This window comes from Cornus florida, unplaced genomic scaffold, assembly GCF_030987335.1.
Source record: "Cornus florida cultivar Cherokee Brave unplaced genomic scaffold, ASM3098733v1 CherokeeBrave_3.0.0_Hap2_Chr11, whole genome shotgun sequence".
Classification (NCBI taxonomy): Eukaryota; Viridiplantae; Streptophyta; class Magnoliopsida; order Cornales; family Cornaceae; genus Cornus; species Cornus florida.
Genome location: NW_026775581.1, coordinates 21,173,735 through 21,186,626, shown reverse-complemented (window position 1 = coordinate 21,186,626; position 12,892 = coordinate 21,173,735). Strand labels below are relative to the sequence as shown.

At 38.6% G+C, this 12,892-nt stretch overlaps 1 protein-coding gene across 4 annotated transcripts; it reads left to right on the top strand.

Annotated features, from left to right (window-relative positions):
- The first annotated feature begins 450 nt into the window (after positions 1 to 450).
- On the top strand, positions 451 to 12,545 carry LOC132283664 (pentatricopeptide repeat-containing protein At1g74900, mitochondrial). Of its 4 annotated transcripts, none has more exons than XM_059785663.1 (4): positions 451 to 2,778; positions 4,614 to 4,830; positions 11,749 to 11,908; positions 12,091 to 12,545. In XM_059785663.1, the coding sequence occupies exon 1, from the start codon at positions 661 to 663 to the stop codon at positions 2,134 to 2,136; it is 1,476 nt and encodes a 491-aa protein (XP_059641646.1). In that variant the 5' UTR covers positions 451 to 660; the 3' UTR covers positions 2,137 to 2,778; positions 4,614 to 4,830; positions 11,749 to 11,908; positions 12,091 to 12,545. The 4 variants fall into 4 exon arrangements, with proteins under 4 accessions (XP_059641646.1, XP_059641645.1, XP_059641644.1 ...); XM_059785662.1 differs by having other exon boundaries at positions 4,614 to 4,845; XM_059785661.1 differs by lacking the exon at positions 4,614 to 4,830.
- Positions 12,546 to 12,892: the final 347 nt, after the last annotated feature.

The window sequence follows — 12,892 nt, the reverse complement described above, 5'->3', positions numbered from 1 at the left end:
TCTGTCTGATTAATTTCATGAAACCGATTTGCTTATATGATATATAACCAAATGAATGAGATATGATTTCGTAACATTTATGTTGATTTTGGTTAAAATTATTGTTGGACTTGTTATTTATGAGAGATGATTGAGAGTTCTGGATTCTAGTAACCACGTTAACGTAGACATCACGTTAAGGTAGACGTCTTTTGTCTTGTCTACTTTTTATTAAATTTGTCTATATGGTCTAATATTAATCATAGATTTATTTAAAATGCCATATACCAATGTGTGAATAATTTAATTTAAGATAATGTTAAATTTTAACTTAGAAAAGGTTCTTTTTAAATAGTGTAGTCAAGCAAAATAAAATATGTTTTGATAGTATTTGTTACTACCAAAATGTTTTTGAAAATGAGACAGCACCAAATTTAACAGATTGAAATGAAGTTTTACCACTTACTCAAATCTTGCAGTGAAGCTTTCTTGGTGAGGAACCAAATTCCAACTGAAACAATTTATGGTCTGAATAATCACTTGCCACTTATTTCTGAACTTGTTGAGAATCAAAATTCCAACTGAAACATCTTGCTTCAAATTTCAATGTGGACAAAACAAACCCCCCTGATAAAATCTCCATAACAAACGGTACATAGCCCACACTCAGCCTATTTCAAAATGCTAACCCTGTATAGAATCCCCAAAATCCGCCACCACACCCCTCTGAAACACCCTTCTCACAACCTAACCACCGCTCCACCACCACCAACGCCCCCACCGCCACCCCAAGACGACGCGGCAATCGCCCACCTCGTCCTCAGAACTGACCCACAAGCACTTGCCCTAGCCCTCGAAGAAAACCCAGTTCAATGGTCGCCCGACCTCGTCAACAGAGTCCTCAAACGCCTCTGGAACGACGGTCCCAAAGCCCTCCAATTCTTCAATCACGTCGATCGCCACCGCACCTACACCCACTCCGCCGACGCGTTCGACCACGCCATCGACATCGCCGCCCGCATGCGCGATTACAAGACCCTCTGGACCCTCGTGGCCCTAATGAGGACTCGCAGTCTTGGTCCCAGCCCCAAAACCTTCGCAATTTTGACTGAAAGGTACGTTGCTGCTGGCAAACCTGATAGAGCTGTTAAGATATTCTTGTCAATGCATGAACATGGTTGTCCTCAGAATTTGCATTCTTTCAATACATTTCTTGATGTGCTTTGCAAATCCAAACGGGTTGAAAAGGCTTACTCGCTTTTGAAGGTTTTTAGAGGTAGGTTTAGAGCTGATACAATTAGTTATAATATAATTGCAAATGGGTTTTGTTTGGTTAAGCAAACGCCCAAGGCCTTGCAGATTTTGAAGGAGATGGTGGAGAGAGGTTTGGATCCGACTCTAACGACGTATAATATATTGCTTAAAGGGTTCTTTAGGGCTGGTCAAATTAAAGAAGCTTGGGAGTTCTTCTTGCAGATGAAGAAGAGAGAATGTGACATTGATGTTGTCACGTATACTACTGTGGTTCATGGATTTGGTGTTGCTGGTGAGGTGAAAAAAGCTTGGAAGGTTTTCGATGAGATGATTGGGGCAGGAGTACTTCCATCGGTTGCGACATATAATGCTTTGATTCAGGTTCTTTGCAAGAAAGATAGTGTGGAAAATGCTGTTTTGGTTTTTGAGGAGATGGTAAGGAAGGGGTATGAGCCCAATACGACGACGTATAGTGTGGTCATTAGAGGATTATGTCATGCAGGAGAAATGGATAGGGCAATGGAATTTATGGGTAGAATGAAGGATGATGAGTGTGAGCCAAATGTTCAGATATATAACTTTGTGATACGTTATTACTGTGAAGATGGAGAAATTGAGAAGGGTTTGGAAGTGTTTGAGAAGATGGGTAATGAACTTTGTCTGCCCAATTTGGATACCTATAATATTTTGATAAGTGCGATGTTTGTTAGGAAGAAATCAGATGATTTGTTGGTGGCTGGGAAGTTGTTGATAGAGATGGTTGATAGAGGGTTTCTTCCTCGAAAGTTTACTTTTAACCGTGTCTTGAATGGGCTATTGCTGACTGGTAATCAGGACTTTGCTAAAGAGATTCTGAGATTGCAGAGCCAATGTGGCCGTCTTCCTCGTCAGTTCAGATTGTGAATCCCACTAATATTTTGTTTGTCTCATAAACTATGGATTGGATTCACATTCTTTTTGTGATGGCAAAGTCCTTTACTGTTCAAGAGGGCACATGCTCTTAGTGGAGCTGTCCTGCTTGATACTGGTCACAATAGGCTTTCCTTTGGTGTGGTTGTGACTATGTCCAAGTGTTAAAGCTGTTAAAAGAGTTTGGAAGATGGACAATCTCTTTGCCCATTGGATAAGGTATTCAAGAGGGCACTGACTCGTGTTTTGGAAACTACTGTTAGAAGTGCGCAACAGAATGGATTGTAGTTATGGACTTGCGGCCAAGTCCACACTACCCAATGCTGGTCCAATGTATGTAGCTGCTGGATGTTTGACTAGGTAATCTGTTTTTTGCCATTATTTGTACAAAGTAGCTACCTTCAGATCAGACTCATGTTCTTCATGATTGACTGCCCAAACGTCTACTGGACCAAGCAACGACCCTCTAGCTTTGGCAAAGGAAGGTTGAGAATTAGAGGATAATGTTTTGAACATATTTGACCCAAGATGCAGAATTTCATACCCACTGAATGAGATCCTATGTGCTTTGGTTCATGACTAGATTGGAGCACCATTGCGGATTGGAGCCAAGGACAATAGGACACAGAACAACAGGTTAGTGGTTTTAATCCGCTCCCAAGTTCTCTTCTTTTGCTTATTACTGCCTTCTTATCTTTGTGGCTGTTACAATTACCACTTTGTTTGGTACCTGTTGGTTTTTTTGTATGATTATTGGTCCAATCAAACACAAGGATAAATGAAAAGGTCTGAAACCTACAGGAAAAATGAAATTGGTTTGAAAATCCCCACATCTTTTCTCTTTTGTTAAAATATCCTTTCTATTCCCCTTTTGAACTCTCTTCTAATCGACTTTTACTTATCAAAAAAAAAAAAATCCTTTCTATCAATTACAAAATTAAGGCTTTGTTTTTCTGCATGGACTGCCAATGTCGACAAAAAATAAAAATATAAAACACTAACACAGACATGAATAAGCAAAGTGATAATGGAGAAAGTCCGGGAATTAGTATAGTTGAGATACATAAGATCTGGTTCATTCTGGACTCCATCACGATGATTAATCATCGCTGTCATTGTCATAATCACTTCATCATGGTCATCATATTCTTCTTCTCAAACTTGAAGAGATTTGAACTTTTTGATAATGAAGCTATTCCTAGATGAAGCCTTTCAAAATCATTTTAGCCTTGGTGGATGTCATCTGTCTCTTGCCAAGTTTATTGCACTTAAGAAACATAACCGCCATGCTATTTAGAGCGAAACTTGAAACAGAATACATATAAATATTGTTGGATGAGGGGTGTCCCATGATGATGGTATTGATTATATGCTGTTCCTTTTTCTCCAACACGTTAGAAGTATGTTTTCTGGAAATGTTTTGATGGTATGGTTCTTCCACATTACCAAAAGCAGCAGGGAAAACAGAGCAGTTGATCGTTTTTTTTTTTTTATTTTTTTTATTTTTTGATAAATAAAAATAACTAAAAATGAGGTATTTTATAATACCTCGAACCCTTGCATTATCAGGGTTGAAAAACATAGAATGTTACCCAAGAAGACACAAGGAGGCCAGGTGCAGTTGATCTTTTTTCAAATCAAATTAAACCAGATGGCAAATTTATATGCATTTTTGGATATTATACCACAAGAATAACTATTTGAACAGCTGATATGCTCTATTATATACTGAAGTCCTTCAAGATATATAGTGCCACCAACGGGACAGTGGCCTAGCGGTATCTGCCTCTTATTTCCCAAAGAGAGGTCAAGGGTACAAGTCTCAAAAGAGACGTGTGTGTGAGTACCAACTAGGAAATATATATATATCTGTGTGTATATATATATATATAGTGCCTGATAACTTCAGACACTCCAAGTCCTGATTCAGTGCCTTTGGAGATTGATATTGAGATGAAAGCCAGAGTGTCATTTTCCTATTGATAAAAGAGGTATGGTATTTGCTTTTTGGGAATCTCATCTAAGCATTGTCTTCTGGATCTGCTCAGCTGGCATCTAGAACATGAACGGACCAATAGGATCTTCTTTTTTTTTGGTTAGGTAAATATGCACACCCACAAATGCCCACTGTGGGACTTGAATTCCTCATTTCCCCTTCAAGGGAGGAGAGGTTATACCCTACTTATCAAAAAAAGAAAAGAAAAAAGGAGAGGTTACACTAGCTGGGCTAATGGCCCAGTGGTAATAGAATCATGTTGACCAATGATGGAATGAGAATATAATGAGAAATTAGGAAATTGGCATTGTGTATCTAAATAAGTGAAGGTTCAGTCCAGTAGTTTAGTTTCCAATTTTGATGAATGACAGGTGTTGGCCTAAATGCTCTCTAACCAAGCTTAACTTGGTAGTTTTGATGATTATAATATATTAATGTGCAATTTAACTATCTAATTGAGTGTGCTGCATTTCAGATTAACATATACACTCAGGTACATAGAAAGGATTGTAGTAGTCAAGGAACTCAACCTCATTGAATTTCAGAGTTCAAGACTCAGGCAGGTGAGTTAATCCATGAAACAGAAGCTCAAAGGCTCTCCTTGAAACATAAAGTTCAAATTGACAGAGCTGCTGACAAACTCAAGTGTTGTCAAGATCAACCTGAAAGCTCATCTGATGATCAAGACTTGGGTATGTTAGGATTGGGTGAGTGCTAGTTTAAATATGAAGTTATGATTTAGTAACTTGATTTTAAAAGCTCAATCCCTTAACCACAAAGTGTCTAAGACCTTTAAGCCTCAGTATATAGGTCTCTAGGTATACAAACCAAGAACTTTAATTATGACCAAATAAGTTATTGAAATAAGTCTTGTCCTCTCCATTTTATGGTTTTACATCGAGGCAATCTTGTACATTCCAAAACATAAACCTTTCCCAGTATTTCCCTTGTTTATAGACGCCTTCATGAGATAGTGTATCTCTATATGTCGTCTTACCTTCGCTTTACAGACGAGCCCTTACGTCATGACTTTATAGTCCAAGTCTGACTAAGATCGCCTCAACATTTAATGCCGCTGAATGCGCTGACACGAGATAACTTGTGATGACTACTCAAACAGCTCTTTTATTTGAATTGTGTTGAAAGTCTTAGTTGATTTGAAAAGAAATCAAAAGCTGAACGACATATGCACTACCAAGACACCTAGCAAAGACGTCTTACACGAATGTCTCCCGTTTCAAACTAACTTCCTCTCCAAACACAGTGTTATACACTCCAAAGAGCTATAAATACCCCTCCAACAATTCAATTTGAGAGTAGTAGCGTACTGACCTCCATGATCTCAGTATGTGAATTTGAGTGAAACCGAGTACAAAAATCAGTACTCAAGTGAGAAAGAGTGAGTGAATTTGAGTTTAGAAACTGAATGTGAGTGAAGTCGGGCGCATAAACCAGTGCTCGTGTGAGATTGAGATTGAATGGAACATAATACATAGATCAGTACTCTAATGGAGTGAGAGTGAGTAGGGCTGTAATCGAGCCGAACCGAGTCAAGTTTTGAAGTGTTTAGGCTTGGCTCGGCAAATCCTAGTCATGTTCGAGCTCGGCTTGAGTTCGGCCGAGCGTGGCTCAGCCATGATCGAGCTCGGCTCGAAGCTGTTTGATGAGCTCAAGTACGGCTCGAATCAAGCTCGTTTACACTGTAATGCATCGTCGAAACAGCATCGATCTTCAGTATTCACCACGATGGATGATCGGCATCGTCGAAACCTAAGCACCGATCTTCAGTTTTCACCACGATGATACTCAAATTCACAAATACCCCATGGGATATGAGAGAAAAGAGAGAGATAACATAATAAAAGAAAGGGGTTGATGAGATGATAAAATATAAAAAGAGAAAGAGAGGGAAGTAAGATTCGATGATAAAATACAGTAAGAGAGAGACAGAAGATCAAGTCCTTGAAGTGTCCATGGAGTCTGGTGTTCGCTGGCAGATTGCTGAGTGTGTTGCCGCTGCTGCTTGGGCTACTGATAATTTTACAAAAAGGGAAGATGATTAGGGTTAGACTTTAATAAGACATGGGCTTGGGTTGGATTGTACAGATGGGCTTGGTTTTTGTTTTAAAATGAATAAATGATAAAATTAGGTTGGGTTGGGTTGGGTTGAGTTTTACATCTAAAACAAAAAGGACTAAATAATTTAATGGGCCTGTGGACTAAGCCTTCATAAAATAAAATTATAAAATTATCTCTATAATCTTCACGAGCCCAAACAAGAACATGTTCACGAACATATGAGCCGAGCCGGATGTTGTTTGAGATTGGTTTGTTTATTAAACGAGCTTGGAAATCTTGTTTGAGCTTGGTTCATTTACTAAGCAAATGAACATGAATCGAGTTCTTAACGAGCCGAACTCGAGCAGTTTGTCGAACGTTTGGTTCATTTACAGCCCTAAGAGTGAGTGAGAAATTGGGTACAAAAACCAGTACACCAATATGTGAGTGAAAGAGTTGATGATTGAGATTCACTACACTAAGCATTAGGGCTGTAATTGAGCCGAGCCGAGCCGAGCCGAGCCGAGTCGAGCTTTGGAGTGTTTGGGCTCGGCTCGGCTACTCCACAGAGGTGCTTGAGCTCGGCTCGAGCTTGATTGAGCTTCGAGTAGCCTAGATCGAGCTCGGCTCTCAACTGTTTGAACGAGCTCAAACGGCTCGACTGAAGCTCGTTTATGTGCGCGTCACCGGTGGGAGTGAAAAAAAAATCATCGTTATTATCTGATCTGTTTCACCCTACCGTTCAGTTCACAGAGAGAGAAAGAGAGAGGGACTCACTGAACCATTTGGCAAAGGATCTGTATTGCTTCTGTTTCCACTGAGTTGCAAAACTAGTAGCCTGAGGTTGTTACTCCAGCCATAACCTTAGGTGGAGGTAGACTAGTAGCAAAACCCATTTGCCTTCCTAAATTTTGCATCCGTTGCGTATAGATTTTGGTGGTTGCGGCTATGGTTGTGTTTGAATGAGAGAGAAGGTAACTGCGTCTAGGGTTGTTTGGGAATGAGAGAGGCGATATGATATAGATAGCTTTGCACTTGGGTTAAAAAACTAAATAAAAATAGAGAGATTTACAGTGGGCTGGATAATAGAGATGGACTTGGGTTTTGGGCCACTTCATTTTTAGAAGTAATATATGTTGGGTTGGGTTGGGCTGAGCTTAGACTATTATACAAGTTAAAATGATTTTAAATACGAATAGTTACTAAGCATATTGTTAAAATACCAAAATTTATATAATATAAATTGTATATATATATTCGAGCTCAAAACAAGTTGTTTGACAAGCTTGTTCACGAACATGTTCATGGACAAATGAGCTGAGCTGAGAGTTGTTTGAGATTGGTTCATTTAATAATCGAACACATAAATTTTTTTTGAGTTTGGTTCATTTATTAAACAAACGAAACCGAGCTTTTAACGAGCCGAGCTCGAGCTTTTTGTCGAACGTTTGATTCATTTACAGCCCTACTAAGCATAATTCCCAATCCACAGAGATGATCATTGAGAATACTCAGATCAATTTCTTTTGATGGCTGAAATTGCTCGTCAGATGAACCATAATCAAACACTCATACATTTATGTTTATAAGGTCCATAATATACACCTTGAGTCGTGCTTTTACCATGAATTACTTATTCCACGACTCTAGGTTGTGAGATACACTGTTGTATCAGTCCATTAAGCGCCAAATCATTATATCTGGTTACTACAATCTTTTATGTACACTTTTAGAGAAGTCCAGGTTGTTCACTTGGCAAATGGGCTGATGGTGGAGCAATGTATATGGGTTACTTCTGAGCCCTTAAAAGAGTAGATGACCCTATATGGGGGCAAATGGGGTTGCTTTTCACCCAAAGAGAAGCAGCTAGTGAATCCTCATGGATGTACGCGTGGTACTGAACCATTAAAAAACCTTGGTGTTTGTTGGCTTGCATTTCTCTAGCCATTACCTTTACTTCTTCAGCTAATTCATTTATTTATCATGCCATTCTGTACTTCTTTAATTATACTGCTTTCGTATGTCCAAATAACGTAAATGTTAAGTATAGCTGTTTTGCGAAATAGACCAGTAAGGCAGAATGCATCCACGCGTAGGTTAACCCAACTTTTCGTTTTTACTCTTCCTTATCTGCTTAAGCTTTAAAGTTGTAGTCTGACTGTTGTATAGGCAAAGAGAAGAAATTTTTTTTGATAAATAAAATTCGATTAGAAAAGCATTCAAAAGGGGAACGCGTCCCTAATACAAAAAACGAAAATTGAACCTAAGAACCAGTAGAGTCCAAAAGGTCAACTAAGTTAACAGTCGAGGAGCAATCGCTTCCTTACACATAACAGAAAACAGAACGAAGAATATGCATTTTTAAAGTCGCAACAGACGCTTCCTTTCCTTCAAAACTTCTGTTATTCCTCTCTCTCTATATACACCACCAAACACAATGTGGAACTATCCTCCAATAGTCACGAGCATGGCTTTTCATTGGGCATCTTCTCCATGCGTTAATCAATCCTATGGAGGATTGGGGCATTACCCAATGAATGCCAAAAATGCCAAGGATGAGGTTCCAACAATCATACGTCACAGGACAGTGCATAAGAATGTGATCCACAGACTCACCATCTGTTTTGCATAGACAACACCAATTAACAATGGTGTTGCCTCTCTTCCTCAAATTGTCTAACGTCAAAATCTTGCCCTAAACGGCAGTCCAAACAAAGAAAGCGACTCTAAGCGGAGCCTTAGAACGCCAAATAGTCTTCCATGGGAAATCATGATCAATGAAATTGGACAAACAAAGGAACGTGGACCGAACACCAAATCTGCTATGGGTGGATGGAACCCACAAAATGTCATCACTACCTCTGCCAACATCCTTCTGCTGATACAACAAATCCAAAAAACACATACCTCGTCCATCTCCCAATCCTGGAAAGAAAGCCTAAAACGCACATCCCACGCGACCCCGCTGCTATCAAGCCGATAACAGTCAGTAACACAGATAGGCAAAGAGAAGAAATAAAAGCCTGTGTCATTTATGTGAACTGATTTATGGGATTTTAGTTTGAACAGATTATGCAACCAATCTCTCAAGTGAATTATCATAGCTACTCATCTTGTGCTTAAATAGGATACATAATATACTTGTGTCTCACATTCAAGTATAAAGAAGCAATTCTTCATCCAGCTCAATCCTTTCTTTTGACTCAGCTCATATTTCCAACGTAATCATCCTGGTAATCAAGGATGATATGTTTGTCTTTCATAATTGCAATTCACAATAAGGACCTTAATTTAATAGGAAAGCATAATTCAAAGGTATCATACTAAAACACCATCATAGATCTCGTTGATCATAAGTTTAGGAATTCAAGAGTGAATCAAATCAAGAATTTACCATATTTTGTTAGAAGACCTTATTCAACCCCCCCTCTAGGGTCCTTGCCTGGGCAATAATAGGTAATCTGGAATATATTTTTTAAAATAATCAATAGATGTTTAGCCCTCTATAGAAAGTTACTAGAAACGATTAAATTTTACTTCTAGTGATTGATGAATGAGAAGATTGCTACCTTCAGTTTTTAAATTAGAATCTCATTCTTGATGTATTCATATATATATTAGGGCTAATTTCAAAAAACCTCCACTACTTTCAAATTTTGATCATAAACCCCCAACCTATTTCAGAAAACCCCTAACACTATTAAAAGTGATCACATTATCCCAATTTTGTCAGGTTTGTTGTTTTTTTTTAGTTGGTACTCACACACACATGCCTTCACCGAGACTTGAACCCCTGACCTCCCTTTAGGAAGTAGGAGTCCGGTACCGCTAGGCTACTGGCGTGTTGGTTGTCAGTTTTTAATGTTAAATGTGCATGTGATGGTCACGTGCTCTTGCAAATCCTATTTATGACCAAACTGCCCCTTATTGAGCATGTGCCAACCATTTACCATGGGTTCGTTTTGTTATTCCAAAAATACCCTCATCCTTTCACCTGTATTTCACTCTCTCTCTCTTCACCGTAAATGACTCTTATCACATAAGGTGGACACCCAAGACTTCTACGACAACAATTGTCTATTTCGTCAATCGACCTGCTCCGACAACACCCATCGCCTTCAATCAACCCTTCTTCCTTGGTGATCTCCATCATCGTCACCTTCCTCGCCCGGGTCAACTCAGTTACCTCCAAACTCGGTGTCAAACTCACCAAACCAACCCAAACCACAAGACCCAGAAGCCAAGAAAATTGGGTCTTGTGGGTATGTGCAATCCAAACACTACTCCCGCCATAGTCGTAATAGAGCAACTAAACCTAACACCATGCACCCATTTGGGTCTTGTGGGTATTTGCCATCCAAACACCACACCCACCATAGACGCAACAAAGCAACCAAACCAAACACCATTAACCCAATTGGGTTTATAAAGTATTATACACCCTAATGTCCTAGACCATTTAAGTTGCTATATATATATAGTTAGTTAGTTAGTTTGTATGTCTGTGTGTATGCTATCTTTAATTTCATGTCATTGATTTTCTCCAATTTGTTGTGTTTACTGCAATACCTTTATAATCAGAAAATTTCAGATGTTGTGCATGACTTGTTCAATTAATTGGTATTTCCTAATAATAATAATAATAATAGTTAAAAATAAAAATAAAAAACCCAGTAACCTTCCGTCTTCCCATGATCCATCACTTTGGTTTCTATTTATACTGTTGGTTTTTTACCTAAAGCTCTAGTAAAGTCACAATTGCAACCTGTGGTTTTCCACTGCATCTCATATCTGTCAATTGGTTGCAAAGAATAATGAACTTATGGCATATGCCACCGTATTAGAGACAATTAGACTTCTTTCTGGAGCACTTGGAATGTATGAAGAACTGTTTTCTGTTTCAACTACATAAAGAGTGTCCATGAAGTCCATGTATATAACTTCACCATTAGTATTTATGAAGTGTGGAAATTTCTTGTTTGAGAATGTAATATGAATTACATGAAGAGTGTCTGCTCTCCTAACACCACAGCACAATGTAACCAACATTGGATGATGGCCTTTCCTTACTTGCTGCTAAAAGGATTCATTGAATGCATGTGCTCGTGAGGGAACCATTTAGTAACCCTGCTAGACATATTGCCTTCATTAAAAGCTTTATCAACCATGTCCATTACATTAACTTTTTTGTTATGAAAATTGCTTGGATTTTGTCTTGTGCATGATCTGTTTATATAAGAGTTGGATTTTACCTGTTTCATTAGTAATGTTGTTCATTCTGCAACATTGTTCATAATTTGGAATCAAAGATAGAGATAATTAAAAATAATAATAGAACATTGAAATAGATGAATTATCGGTATCACATTGCATGGTTATCCTTGACTGTAAATTTTATGAAATATATTTGGTGTGCTGTTCAGCTGCACTTTGATGCATGGTTATCCTCGCTCCAAATGGGATTGTTTGCGGGTTTCTTTATTAGTTCCTATGCCTGGAATGCCTCTGTAGTCTTTCTAATGCTAATGCCTTCTTCCTTCATTTTCTTTTAGTTGCGGTAGCTTCCAGGCCAGCAAGATAGGGCGGTTATCCTTGCTCCAAAACGATGTTTCTTTGAAGGAATTCCTTGTTGGGTTATTAGCAGTTTTTATAGTGCGAAGTAGTACAGATGACACTTTAATTACCCTTCTCCAACAACACAAAATGATGCAGGTTAGTCAAGCACATTGACCAAAGTTTTCGATTATCTGCATGTGGATACTTTCTGATAAAAAAAATAGCTCATATTTTTCTCTTCTTTCTTTTAGAAAGGAAAATTGTAGTTTTTTTGAAGTAATACTTTTGTCGTTCTTGACGAGTAAGGCCTGTCTCAGTGATTAGACTAGCTGTTGCAGGTGAGGAATGGGACCTCCATGGACGAAGATGACAACAAAGATGGTGATGGTGGTGATGATGAAGGCAGCGGTGGCGGTGATGATGTAAAGGGTGGTGAACGTAGATGTGACACGCATAATGGAGCATCCACCGCTGCAACAGATTCAGTTACACTCTCGATGTAACTGATGCAGAGAAACACAGAGAATACTGGAAAAAAGAGATCAGTGGAAGTGCTTTCTTTAGTTTGTTAGTTTGTATAACAGATATAGGCCTCATTTGGATGGGCTTTTCAAACGCTGCTTTTAGCTTTTGGGGGCTTAAAAGCGCTTTTAGTTCATAGAAGCCCCTGTTTCCCAACAGACTGGTACAGAACCAAGAAAGTTTCATCTCAGTTTGGTCCCTTCTTTTAATGCTGAGATCAATGGAAGGATTTGAAGCTGCATTTTATATTAGTGGAGATGATTTGGTTTCAGGAATACTGTATCAGGTGATTCAGGTTACTGTGATGGAAACAAAGTTTGTCCCATTATGGATCATCTTTGCAGAGTTTGTTGAATCGAGTGTTTATAACCCTAACCTGTTTTTATCTGGCACTCTTATCTATTCAAATTAGCAAATTACACACTAGAATTGCATAATATTACATAATATGGATTGAATCTTGTGAGAACAATCATCGTTTGCTTCGGGGATTTTTTTTTTTTTCTTTTCTAGCCTTGGCAAGAAAGGTAATCCACACACTTGTTTTTAATAGAACTTGAACCTCTACCTCTAACTTTAGAAGGTGAGGCACCACTAGATTACAATCTTTGATCCAGT

What these genes read in the sequence shown, in the direction of transcription:
- LOC132283664 (XM_059785661.1), top strand. Translation starts at nt 661, where the DNA reads ATGCTAACCCTGTATAGAATCCCCAAAATCCGCCACCACACCCCTCTG.